At 41.9% G+C, this 13,991-nt stretch overlaps 1 protein-coding gene and 1 long non-coding RNA gene across 4 annotated transcripts in view; one reads left to right on the plus strand and one right to left on the minus strand.

Annotated features, from left to right (window-relative positions):
- Positions 1-12,627, plus strand: part of LOC114115657 (uncharacterized) — a 44,933-nt gene extending 32,306 nt beyond the window's left edge. The window contains exon 2 of the long non-coding RNA XR_006060482.1: positions 10,951-12,627. This is a non-coding gene — a long non-coding RNA (uncharacterized LOC114115657). The remainder of the gene's footprint in view (positions 1-10,950) is intronic.
- STON2 (stonin 2) overlaps positions 1,804-13,991 on the minus strand; it is a 176,427-nt gene continuing 164,239 nt past the window's right edge. For all 3 annotated transcript variants that reach the window (XM_042252819.2, XM_042252818.2, XM_060418462.1), the window contains 2 exons: positions 10,889-11,091; positions 1,804-8,970 (listed from right to left, as the gene is read on the minus strand). In XM_042252819.2, coding sequence (XP_042108753.1) covers positions 8,887-8,970; positions 10,889-11,091 — 287 coding nt within the window. In that variant the 3' untranslated portion in view covers positions 1,804-8,886. The remainder of the gene's footprint in view (positions 8,971-10,888; positions 11,092-13,991) is intronic.

The raw sequence follows: 13,991 nt of genomic DNA on the forward strand, positions 1-13,991 counted from the left end.
GTGTTGAAACTTCAAAACTTAATTCCCACTTAAGATGGGATTTTTAGAAAGAGTTTTCAGTTCTCCCTTGGCAGTGAAACAGTAAGTCTAGGGACTTGAGAAATTGGTGCCTTTACTCAAGCTAGAGCTAAGTGAGAAAGATCTTTAATAAGAATTCCCTCTGTGCGGTATTGGCAATGAACTTTAGAAACAGGGATATGTGATACTTTGTTTTAGGTTCTTTACTAAAGTAAGCATCGGTTGTACCACCAGCCTTGAATTATTAGTGCCTTGACAAATGGAGAGAGGGGGCTGCCTTCATTAAATAAGATCTAAAATACTTGGTACAGGTGGTGTCACCAGAGTATGAGCACTACCTAAGTGTTAGGTCATATTATTATGTCTAGGGAGATGGAAAGTGCCCAGCGTGGAGGAACACAGAGCATAGTCGGAAGTGATAAAAGAGGAGCTGAGAGGAGTTTAGAGTGAGAGCTGACAGGTGACACGGAAGACATTTAATCCTCATCTTCACTTCCTCTCATTCCCAGCCTTTCCTCCCCACAATCCTAAGGAACCCCAGGAAGCATACTTGGCCCCAAGCAGTTACTCGAGTAGTTGCTCCACTTGGATATTAAAAGAAAGGGGGATTTTAGAAAGCTAAAACCTTGTGACAGCATAGGAACCAGACAGTTAGGTCTCAAAATTTGTTCAAGAGGACTCTGGGCAGATAGGAAGGGAAGAATAGGGGGAAGGAGGGGAATATCCACAATCTAAGAAAAGCTTATGCTCTTATTTGGCTTTTCATCCTATTGTATACCTGATAAATTACTAATATAAATTAATTTTGCACTGACTAGGCTATGAAATTCTGTGTGTTCTGTTCAGGATAGAGTTTTCTCAATAGTAGGAACCACTGAATTGGCCTGAGTTCTTCCCTTGTGGATAACTGTATTTTGCAATAAGACGTCTATGGTCTGTTTGAACTAAACAAAACACACATCTCTCTTTCTTGTTTACACACACACACACACACAAAACACCCTTTATTTTCCTTGCCTTCAATCTTTCCCCTAGACCAACCTGCACGTTGCAGACAGATTAGTCATTCCAGAATAAAGCTTTCTTGGCAAGATTCTCAAGTGGCTCCACGGCATTTACGAGACCGAGTCCAACCTCAAGCTGGAGCCCAGCTCTCCCACAGCTTGGCCCCTCTGTCACTCTTACCTCTTGATGTGCATGAACCCCTGACCCAGGTGAGGCTTATCTCTTAATCCAACTATATTTACATTTGCTTCTTCCCAACACTAACCTCCTGTTCTCTTGCCACTGAATTCAATTTTATCCCCACCTCTAGGCCTCACTGAAAAGCCATCTTTCTTATGAAAACCTCCCAAGTATTTTAGTCCATAATGTTTTTTTTTTTCCTGCATTTATGTTGACATTAGTCATTTGGACTCATCAGTGAATTAAACAGTTATTTGTTGAGTGCTAAAAATATGCCAGGAACATAATATAAATAAGTGTGTTATTTGATTATATGCTGTTTTATATTTCTCACTTATTTGTATATGTATTTTCTTACTGCCAAAAGTCCCTGTAAGAACTGTTTGTTTTCTTACAGAATTGGGCACAAAGTAGGAATGCAGAAAATATATCTTGAATTCACTGAAGTATATTCATGATAAACTTAACCTAGGATACAAATCACCTGGTAACTTGTCAACTTATGATCACTCACTGTATTAACTGGGTGATGAGTCTTCTTAATAATAAGCATTTTTTATTATGCTTGATTGATCAAATTAAATCTTGCATCATGACAGATTTTGTTTAAAAGTTTTTATTAGTAGGTCTTTTTCATAGCTCAAAAAGGGGGATACAGATGATAATCAGCGGAACAATTGAAAACAAAACCTCACCTCTATAGAGTTAGCCAGTGTGTAGACTTTATTACATAGGCACATATTTTTTTAAGTAAACTTTTTACATAAAATAAATCACAACACTTAATGAGGATGGATGATGAAGAAAGGAAAACCCAAGCCTTGGACCAGCTGAATCGTTCACTAGGACCCTGGGTCCCTCCATCCTGACATATTGAAATTCATGATGAGCATCACAAGTGGAGAGTGAGGAGGGGGTGCTCTTTTATCATCTCCAGGCTTAAAACACTGGTTGTTTCATTTCCTGAATACGGTAAACTTTCTCTAGGTTCTGTTGGCAGGCTGGCACAAAGGTTAAATGAATGCTGACTCAGAGTGAGAGCTGTTCATATTCTTCCCTCTGCTACCCCAGTACTTCAAAACCCTTAGACGCTCTGGTCCAACTAACTGCTTGCTGTCAGGACCTGAGTGGACATCTGCTTTCCCACAGCTGCTCCCCTTGGGAACCATATGCGGGCACTGACCCTGAAGCACACGGAGGCAAGACCGCAGTGCTTAAGGCTTCAGTCACAGTGTGGCTAGAGGGAGTCTGCAGCCAGCGCTGAGGGCTTGATCTGAGGCAGAAGACGGGACCGGAAGGAAGAGGAGGCTGGAATTTCTTCCTCTGGCTGGCTGGAATCAAGCCATTACATCTGACCAACTAGAAACAAAATCATACTAACACACACCAGGAAGGAGATGCTACTTTGTAGCTTGTATGTGGTTTTTAAAAAATTAATAGTTACGTTTTCCTGTTACTAAAAGATCAGATAGAGAGGACCAGCCCTTTCTCTAGTCTGGTTTTGCCATAACTATGTGACAGATATCCCCAGAATCTTTCCTATTTTTTCTTCCTTCGATTTCTGAAGTCTTTAATACAAAAGGACATATTTATAAATTGTTAGTCAGCCATGGCCCTTCCGTATCTTGGAGGGTTAGACCTACTTCTGTTTCGGGTAGTATCCAAATCCTGTGAAGTCCTCTTCACCCCACTGTTGTGCTGGACGATGCTAGGGGAACTTCCAGAGCCTGGCACCAGTGAGATCACGATCCACTGTGTTTCTCTGTGTTTTGAAGGCAGCTACTAAATAGAGGGTTGCAGGATCGTCTGGGCAGATGGTCAATGATAGAGACACAAAAAGGGGAAAGATGGGCCGGCTGCTTTCCCCAGAATTCACATCTTAAACTTCTTGCTTCTCAAGACTGTATGAAGAGTCCTATTGACATGGGGTATGACTAGCAGTGGCACCAGAGCATAGTTTATGCGAATGGAGCTGGAAAGGACCTGAGGGAACAATTAGTCCAGAGTCTTCACTTTTTTAGCTGAGGTTCTGAAACCCAATTGGAAAAACATGATGACTTACCATGATGATTTTCTCTATGACTGTGTCCTTTAAAGATTCCTAGAAACTCCGGTTCTCTTTACATCAGCCGTCCAGTGTCCTTGCGTTTCCTTAGCTACCATTACAGAGCTGGCTGCTGAAACAGAACCTTGACCACATACTTGTTGAACTCAATTAACTCTATCGTTTATCCCTGCCAGGCAAACTTAGTATTCCTGGAGCTCCTGACATTTAAGGGATGACCTCTTGTTCATGGATTTTGAGGTTTGGTGGCCAGTGCTCTGTTTGTCATTTCTCCGTACTTTATATTTTTTGATTCTGTTCTTTTATAACTTTTCATTAAATGCCATTATTATTTGCGTCTCTCCAGGCACTACCAAACACATTACTATAGATATTTTCTGCCTTTACAGGCCTGGAATATTACAAATTCAGAGTTACTTTTTTCCTTCCAGTTGTTAAAAGAACTAGACTCTTAATCAGACTTGCTAAGGCACAGTAGTAGAAATGTAAAAATTCCATTTTCCTGGTTCAGTGAATCAGAATACTACTGATACACACATTTATTCCCTACATTGTTGAGTGCCTTATACATCTCTTTCACTTTTAATTCCTTAAATACATAAATATGAGCCACACTGTCGAAAGCAAGTTTCATTTACAAAGAATATAATTAAGAAATGAAGAAATGGTGACTTGTAGGGAATTGGCACTTAAAAAGATTGGTCATATTTAGAAAACATGTTTAGAAGTTGGTGAGAAGGCTATGACTAATTTCATAAGAGCTATCACGGTTCGGATGACACTTATTAGTGAAATGTTAAGAGATAATTCCTTTATTGGATGATATTTTTTATGGATTTAGTTTTTTAGCCAGTTTTGTTTGAAGTTCCTGTTGCATTTTTAACATGACCTAAACTCTAGATATGCCAGAATTAACTTACAATCATCATTCATAGAAGAGTTAAAGTTACCATTCTCCAGCTGAGAAAATTTTTAAAAAGTAGGCTAGATGGCAGTACTTCCTATTCACATCAACTTAATATTTTCAAGAGTTGGAGGAAAAAATTTGGATCATTCTGTTTTCCCACCACCATGAAACTTACAAGATTGAAAGCAGTTCTGAAATCCTGATGTTACTTGACAAGTTTCAGCTTACTATCTCAGGCCTCCTTACTATCTCAGGCCTCCTCCTTACTATGACAACAAAATAAATACACAGTGACACTGGTGAGTGGTCACTGTTAGGGAAAACAAAAGACCTAGCACACAAGAATGCCCGATTCTAGTAAATGCTTCCTTCTCCCACTGACCATTCGAACAGACAAGACTCGGGCTCACAGAGCTCTCTGACTTGCAAGAACAAAACTGAATCAGTAATCCAGACTATTGACAGCATCTGTACTGCTGTTATCTTTGGGCACAAAAATGTTTTTCAATATGAATAGGTTCCCTGTAATTTAAATTCAGCTGCATATTAAGTGTGTAAGTGTGGACAGTTATTAGTTGACAGTGGAGGCAAGAAAAGAAATTACTTAAGTGCTCCAGGAAATGAAAGCATGCTTGTATACTTAAGGCTAAGTGTTTGATGATAAAGAAGGGTTAGTTAGTATTCATTCAGCAAACATTTACTGAATATCTAATCATTGTTCTTTATTACATGAATATGTTTGACCTATCAGCATGGACTTAAGGTAGCTGAAATTTATTATATTCCAAGTTGGTGCTAGGTAGTAGAAAGAATAAGATACATTTCTTGCCTCCATGAGTCACATTTCTTGGGAATGTAAATTTCTAGGGACCTACTGATGCTAAAGCTGAAACTCCAGTACTTTGGACACCTCATGCAAGAGCTGACTCATTGGAAAAGACCCTGATGCTGGGAGGGATTAGGGGCAGGAGGAGAAGGGGACGACAGAGGATGAGATGGCATCACCGACTCGATGGATATGAGTTTGAGTGAACTCCGGGAGTTGGTGATGGACAAGGAGGCCTGGCGTGCTGCAATTCATTGAGTCTCAAAGAGTCAGACATGACTGAGTGACTGAACTGAACTCCAGTATACTCTTGCCTGGAGAATCCCGTGGACAGAGGAGTATGGAGGGCTACAGGCCAGGGGTCACAAAGAGTCAGACACAAATGAGCGGCTAACACTTTGAAGCTCCTGCCTTCATCTATAAGATCTGAAAAGAAATTACTCTCATTTCAAGTAAGAAATATTTTACATTAAACAATGTTCTCAGGAATTCCCTGGCAGTCCAGTGGTTATAACTCAGAGCCTTCAATGTAGTGACCCAGGTTTCCCTTAGTCAGGGAATTAAGATTCTGCAAGCCATGCAGTGCCCTGCTCCCCGCCTCCAAAATAATGTTCTCAAGAGTTATGAACCCTGACAATAATGCAGGATGGTCAGGGCAGGTGGTGGGGGGGGGGGGGGGGGGGGAAAAAATAGAAAAAAAAAAAAAACTGTCCAGATTATACTTAAGTGAAATATAAAATTTTGATAAGACATAACTAGTACTATGTTCACAAGAGTAAGAGTAGCAAAGGGGGGTTAATGGTCTCCCCCCAAAGTACCTCATATTCTCTTGTCTGATATATCATAATGAGAGCATTTCTTATCTTCCTTTACTATGAAGTCATAAAGCAAGTCACCAGCCTCAAAAAAAAAAAAAAAGCACAGCTCTTGATATCAAGGGATATCTGATTTATGTTCTAATAGTAACAGGCTGTGTACTGGTAAAATGAATTCACTTCTAATATTTTCACATTATTGATAACATAGAAAAGGAGTATTTGTGGCTATAGACACACAAAATAGAAATTCAGGGTAGCAAACTTACAATCTGCATATCAAAAAGGTATTTGTCCAGCTGTGTTTTCTATGTAGACTATTAACAAAACTACATAGAAACTATGTCTAAAAATAAGTAGTCTTACATTTTGCAATTCCCTAAATGCTACCCATAAGCAATTTCTAAAATACAGAGGAAAAACAAATCTGATGAAATCAAGGTGTTAAGTTTTCAAAAATGAATGATAATTTGATTGCTGAATGTAGATAGTATGGAAGGAAGTTTTCCAACCCTTGGTTTAAAAAAAAAAAAATCCAGGTAAAGCACAAAGGCAATGAGAATTAACCAATAGGAAAAAAGGGTCCAACCACCAATACATATGTGATGCTAGCAGGTAAAGCAGAGCTCTTGAGAGGGTGCATGGGCTCTAAACTTGGGTAAGGAAGGTGCTAGAATATGCTTGACCTTGGCAATTCTTCCACCCATCTCAATGCTTCTATGAGGAATCCTCAGGAGCTTTTAGCACAAGGGGGGAAGGACTATGCCTTGGAGTCCCCCCACTTGACAAAGACCTCTAGAGGAACTCACTGTTTTTCAAAGAGCATGCAAAGCCACTTACAAAATAAAATCAAGTAGAGTTAGAGTCCTATTACTATTGAAACTAAACATCAGTATCTTGGTAAGAATCTTGCCTACATCCAATCCTAGAGTCCCTTTCATGGCATTTAGGAGAGATGGGTTATTTTAGCTTTTGCTTGGGTATCTATAGCAACCGGAAATTCTACTAGTTGAGTCCATTCCTCTTTAGAATAACTCCTATTACAAGGTTCTTTCTTGTGTTGAAGCAAATATTTGTCATCTATTAAGCTCCTCTTTTTGCCCTTTGAAGCAACGCAGGAAGAGTCCAGTTCCTCTCCCCTTTTATAATTCAATGGAGATTTCAAGGTAGCTATTATATCATCCCCTCTTTATCCCTTTGCAACTATCTTCTGTTCTTCGGGGGAACTACTGCCCGGTTCCACATATAATCAGACTCTTCATGGTCCTGGCCACCTGACTCTGGATGCAATTTATTAATGTCTCTCTTAAAATGCAGTTCCCAGAACGGAACCCAATGCCCCATGCAGATGTGGACTGAGCTGTGCCGTGGGCAGGGCTCCCTGGATTTCTGTAACCACAGGCCAAGTGTGTTCGTGTAGCTGTGAGATACCCCTAACTCAAAGCTGAACTCACATTTCCCTAAGAAAACATTCCTACAAAAACTGCTGTGAAACCAGGACTTTCTAACACCTTTCCCATTAACACACACATCCGTACACACATAGGTGCCCTCATCTATACTTCATTTAAGAAACTCAGAATATGGGAGTCTCTCATTAATGCCTGTTCAATTTTATCCTTTTAGTTTCAGTCTTATGTTCACATATTTCAAAAATTATAATGATTTCTGTATCCTAATGTCAGTACATAGTTAGAATTCAGTGAATATTTATGGGATGAATTAATCCTGAATCTACTAGTCAACAGACTATATATATATGTCTATTTCTGGGTCATCTATAAATCTGATAGGCATACTTTCTGCCCCCCTTACTCTCTTCTTCAACAGAGAACTAAGAAGGCAAATAAAAGCTGCCTTTAAATTGTTGAGCTAGTATCCCCTTTGGGATGCGGAAGTACAGAATGTGAGCAGGAACAGATGAAGAGAAAGAATATTGAGTGTCCTAGATCCCTGGGATCAGGATTTAAGGCTCCCAACATTAGAAAAATATGGCTTCCCCCATCTCTACCCTAGAGTCTTCTGCCTTTCAGATCTATTAGAATACTGTGATTATCAAAGTGTGAATTTCTAGGAAAAGCTCATACAAGCTTAATTTTGAAACAGCTCTTAAAATGATCTTTTTCAAATTACATTTCCTACAAAGTCTGAGTTAGAGACACACAGCTGTCTATTGGCTATGAGGTATAAAATGGAGTTCCCAAAATGCCCTTGACAAATGCCTGAGATGTATGTATCCATTTATTTCAGGAGTCAGAAATAGCATATATTTTTCAGTGTGAATTTAGAAAATCACTGAGATTGAAGCTGTCTCCTGAATTGAATATTATCTCGAAATGAACGTTCCTTTTCCCTGGAACGAAGAAAAATAGCTCAATTTTGCTTTCCCTTCAACAGCCACTCTTTGCAGAATACAGGGCTAATTACGGAATTTAAAAGCATCCTATTGTGCCCTTTTCCCCATTGTCTATTGTGACTCAGGATGGTGAACCCTGGGACTGACAGTTTAGAAGATGGAAAAAGTGTTTCAATCTCGAACTCGGAAGAAAACATTTCAGAAACATCTTTGCATAGTGCTAACATTTGAAGCATGGAGACACCTATGAAAGGTCTAGCAGACCCAGAGAAGAAATTGGCTTTGTACCTTTTGTCATTTTTTTCTCTAGAGGGAATGATGGAGGTGGAGTCTTGGTTAATTAACTTCTCAAAAAACTGTTTTCCAGAAATTGATTGACCAACACTAGGGGGCCGGGGGGGGGTCTTTTCCTGACTATGATCACTCATGACAAGCCACACCTAAGAGCCGTGAGATAAGCAAGAGTGGAGAAGAGGCTTAATTATACGGTAAGCTCCACAGGCCAGGGGACCCGACAGCTTCAAGCATAGTCAGAGCCTCTCTCAGGCAGCCATCTTAGGGTTTCCTGTTAGAATACAGGTAACTACAAACAGGATGGTCCATACCCTGTTCCCCACAGGGAGGAGCCACGCTAGGTACTGACTTGAATTTCAGCTATTCAGGAAGACATCCTATTGTGCCACTTGGGTCAGGAACCCCTGCAAGACAGCCTCATCACTGGACCCCGCACTCCTTGGGATTTTCCATGTTGTCTCCGTCCAAGTCCAGCTTCAAACTCTTTTTTTGCTCAATTTCCACCTGTCAAGGAATAGACATCGGAGAGAAATAATCAGAAAGAAATATCAGGAAAACACCCCAACAACTAACCAAAAGAGAAAAACCTCACTAGGTTCTTTGAGAGTCCATCCTTATAGTTTGGTTAATGTTCTGGGGTTTAGCTACACCAAGCTACTGGGCCTGTATACACCATGGCTTTGAATGTGCACATGCCCTTGGCTTGGTCTGGAATTCCTCTCCCTCTCAGTCCACCTGGGAAATCCTTCTTCTTTGCCTTGCACAGTTGCTCAAAGTCTCCTATAAAGCTATTCTTGACTCCCCAGGTAGAATCAGGTGCCCCCCCTGTGTATATATCCTCTGCACCCTGTACACTTGCCCAGCCCCACTACACCACAGGCTCTGTAAGACAGGGCAGGCCCTTTTTAACTATTAAACCCCCAAAATACAGGCATACACAAAGGTTTATCAAATGAATGGATTTCTTTGCAGTTGGCTGTTTACACTCTCCATGACTTTGTCCCTTTAAACAGTCTGCAGAGAATTCCCTGGTAGTCCAAAGGTCAGGACTCTGCACTTCCACTGCAAGGGGCACAGGTTCAATCCCTGGTCAGTGAACTAAGATCTTACCTACCGTACGGCACAGCCAAAAAAAAAAAGTGTCCAATAGTATTTACAGTTCTGCCTGTATCTTTTGCAGAATACTATAGCTGTTAACTATAAAGGGATTAATCAATTAATCTTGTCTTGAGAGTGACATAGCTCATCTGAAGCCTTTTGATATGTCAGGCAGTGAATCTTTTGAGTTACGGAGCTTCATAATGAAAGCTGCTTCTCTCAATACCCATATTTATAATAATGAGGGAAAGAATTCAGACAAAACAGCTGACTATGGTCATGTTTGAAGTGCTGAGTTTTGTGTTTTTTTTCCTGGCCACAAGATGGAGTATTTGTTCTTTTCGGTAGTTGAATGTTTTGGATTGCACAACTAAGGAAATATTTAAAGAACAATTAAATGATGGTATAAATCCAAGGGTGTTATTATGAATAGAAAATTATTAAACCGCTTTGCCAAATCCCTCTTCAGTGTGCCCCCCGCCCCCTTGCCCATTTTCCATCGTCTTTGGCATTTAATCTCCTGCATGTGTGTGCTCAGTTGCTTCAGTTGTGTCTGACTCTTTGCAACTTTATGGACCTTAGCCAGCCAGGCTCCTCTGTCCAAGGGATTCTCCAGGGAAGAATCCTGGAGTGGGTGTCCCTGCCCTCCTCCAGGGGATCTTCCCAACCCAGGGATGGAACCTGCACCTCAACATCTCTTGCATTAGCAGACAGGCTCTTTACCACTAGCATCTCTTCCTACTGAATCTCTCTTAATTCCCCAGGATATAATCACTCTTTATGTCCGAACTCTCCAGCTTCACAGCCCCCTTTACAGCCCTGATCCTGTTACTACTATAAAGGTTTGCTCGGCTTTCGAGATTGCTCTGTTACAGCCCAGTGACCAGGTCAGATGTGTCTTAACCTCACTCAGATCCACTTCACCAACATCTGCAGCTGAAATATATGCTTAGAGTTAGCATTCTCCTGAGCCTGCCTGCACTTCCAAGCCCACTCCCCTGCACATAAATTATATGATAAACGAGTAATAATAATCCCCTTACCCCGTGACTCTTTTGTCATTGTTCGTGACAACTGAGACATTATATCCTCCTCTTTCATTAGCCTCTATTTCTCTTTCCAGCCTTTCTGTTGCCCACTAGCAGGATTATTCATTTAGCTCTGAGCAGACTAAACCACAGCTATGCGTGCTGGGCCACCTCCACGGTGGCCGGAGCGCCCGTCTGCACCCTGGGCGGGCACTGCTAAAAGGAATGGGAGCAGGGAGCGTTTGGGGGTAAATAGACAGACTTGGAAGCATTAGCCAGATGCCCCCCGAGGCTACCTTGTAGCTGTAGTGTGCAGAATAATTGACCCACTTCCTGACGTCAGTCTTGTCTTCCACAGAGATGGATCTCACAGCAGCTTTGGAGGCAGACGTTGTAGGCATGCTGAACTCGACGTTCACGTGATTGGCAAATCTGGAAGGCACTTCCCGGTCCGAGCCAAGTTCAAGGTGGCAGAAGAAACAGTGTGGGTGACCAGAAGCTATAAAAGAAAAACAAAGATTCTAGGGTTCGGGTTCTTTGGCGAAGAAATGGAAGGAGAGCCTGAGTAACAAACAAAGGAGGCCTGGCAGCCTTTCAGAGGGTCCAGCGCTGAGCAGAGGACTGGCCTCGGCAGAAACCACACTGCACGTATATGCCTCAGATCTCTGGACGTAACACCGTCTCATTTCGGTAGCCTGGGATCCTAGCAATAAAACGCGTGACCTGGGAAATGAGGCTTACTCTGCCTGCTCAGGTCAGAGCTCGACGTGAACACAGCACAAATACCAAGAAACAGAGATTGTAGATTGGCAGAAAGGAATAAAAGAGATCAGCACTTAGCACCTAATAAAACAACAAAGACAGCCACCTGGAGCAAAATCATCAATTTCTTTTGAAAGCTGAATTGAATTTTCTTCATAGCCGTTCATTTTTTTTTTTAAATGCTTTTGGCATGTTTTCCAGGTGAATGAAATATGTAAATAACAAAGCCCTTAGAAACTGCACGTAAGCATTAGGCAAGCATGGTTTCCCAGATGTCTCCCTAGGAAGACATCTTTCCCAGTGGTAAAGAATCTGCCAATGCAGGAGAGCCGGGTTCCATCCCTGGACCATGAAGATGCCCTGGAGAAGGAAATGGCAACCCACTCCAGCAGTCTTGCCTGGGAAACCCTGTGGACAGAGGAGCCTGGGGGGCTACAGTCCATGGGGTCACAATGAACCGGAGACGACTGAGCATGCAGTCATGCCCACGGAACGCCCGAGAGAACACAAGACCGACAGCCAGGGCCTGTTAGTCCTGGATTTGACCTGCAGCTCTTCTAAGCGCGAGGACCCCACACCCAAAGCCTTTGTTCTCTCCAGGCTTCTTCCTCAAGGATGAAGTGTGGAGCTGGGGGTTGGTGGGAAAGGGTGAGCTGAACAAGGCCAGGCATCGGCCCTTACTGCTATTTAACTCTGTAAATCTGTGGCTGGTTCTGCCTTATCTGGAAGGCAAACTTATGGTTTGATTTTCATCTGAAGATTGTTACCAGATTATTTGAGGCAGAAGAGCCAGAGCTGACTTCCCTGCCTCACCATGGACACGTCGCCGGCACCACTAGTCAGATGCGGCAGGAGACGTTTTCCGAGAACCGTGAGCCAGGTCGTGAGCAAAGTGTTCTCTGCAGATTCTCTCACTGCAGCTTCATAACCGTCCCCTGAGGCTGTGCTTTGTTACGTGTGTACAGATGAGGAACTAAGGCTTCGGGAGGTGAGCTCGACCGCCCAGGGTCAGAGCTAGCAAGTGGTAGAGCCAAGAAAACTAGACCCAGCGGTCCACCTCCCAGACACTCAACCGATTTGTCTGTGTGACAGCCTCACAGTCCTCAAACCTCGGTACCAGGGTTTGCAGGGTGACTGGGGTGGAGAAAAAGCCTTAAGGACCCCCGCAAAGCAACTCACTATGGATAAACAGTGTGCCTCTGACTTCATGATGTAACTGAAACAGCCCTTCGTTATCTGAGTTTCCCCAAATAAACAATTCCAATTTCCTCTATTGGTCTGGGCAGGACTTTTTAATCTTGGAGAGTGAGAACATACACACCCGCTCTCCAAGGAAAACATCACAGAGTGCAGTATTTGTTTTGCTCTGTTTCACAAATGTAACATATTTCAGTGGTTCTTTCTAAAAAGTAACACTTAAGAAAAAGATGGCAGCTTTTTGGGAAAGGAATTTAAGATACATGTAGTAGTAAAAATCACATTATTTGAAAATAAATTGATTCAGCTTTTTTTAAACTGTGTAACCACAGATGTCATTATACAGCCATCACTTACTGAACGTTTATTACAGGCCAGAGACTGTGCTAAACACTTAAAAGCATTATCTAATTTCATTCTTATTAATGAAATAATATTAGTGAAATAATAATGAAATAATAAGGGTATTAATAACTGTTTTATAAAAGAGGAAACTGAGATTTCTCTGAAAGGTTTAAGTAAATTGCGTGAGGTCACAGCCATTAAACTGTAGAACTGGAAATAAAATTCATATCTAACTGACTCCAAATTATGTCCTAGATTCCTCCCAATATATTGCTCTTAGATCATTACAACGTAGATAGAGGAGTTTCTTAATTCAGTAGCAACCTAAATGACAGTTTTATCTCATTGCCCTTATTTACATATTCTTGGAACACTGAAAATCATAACTTTCCACAAAACTGAACCTCCTCTTCTCAGCCCACCAAAGAGTATTCACAGCAAATTCTATGAAAACAACATTCTTTCTTGAGTTCTAGCATCAACCAATGGATGCTGGGGCTCGTGGACAGTTGTGCTTGTGTGCTCAGCCATGTCTGACTCTGACCAGCAGAATCCTCTGTCTCTAGCCCACCAGGCTCCTCTGTCCAGGCAATTTTTTAGGCAAAAATACTGGAGCGGGTGGGTTTCCCAGGTGGCTCAGCCAGTAAAGAATCTGCTGGCAATACAGGAGACCAGGGTTTGATCCCTGGGTCTGGAAGATCCCCTGGAGAAGGGAATGGCAACCCACTCTAGTATCCTTGCCTGGAGAAGGGAATGGCAACCCACTCCAGTATCCTTGCCTGGGGAATCACATGGACAGAGGAGCCTGGCGAGCTATAGTCCATGGGGTCGCAAAAACTGGAACACAACTGAGTGACTTAAACTTTCACTTTCACTAGAGTGGATTGCCATTTCTTACTCCAGGGGATTTTCCTGACCCAGGGATTGAACCTGCGTCTCTTGCATCTCCTGCATTGGCAGGTAGATTCTTTACCACTGATCCACCTAGGGAACCCAACAGATAGGGAAGTGCAATTTTGAAAGCCAGTATAGTTTAATTCATTGGAATTAAATTGAAATTGAATTCATTGACTCATTGGAAAAGACCCTGATGCT

The sequence above is a fragment of the Ovis aries genome, chromosome 7, assembly GCF_016772045.2.
Source record: "Ovis aries strain OAR_USU_Benz2616 breed Rambouillet chromosome 7, ARS-UI_Ramb_v3.0, whole genome shotgun sequence".
Taxonomy (NCBI): domain Eukaryota; kingdom Metazoa; phylum Chordata; class Mammalia; order Artiodactyla; family Bovidae; genus Ovis; species Ovis aries.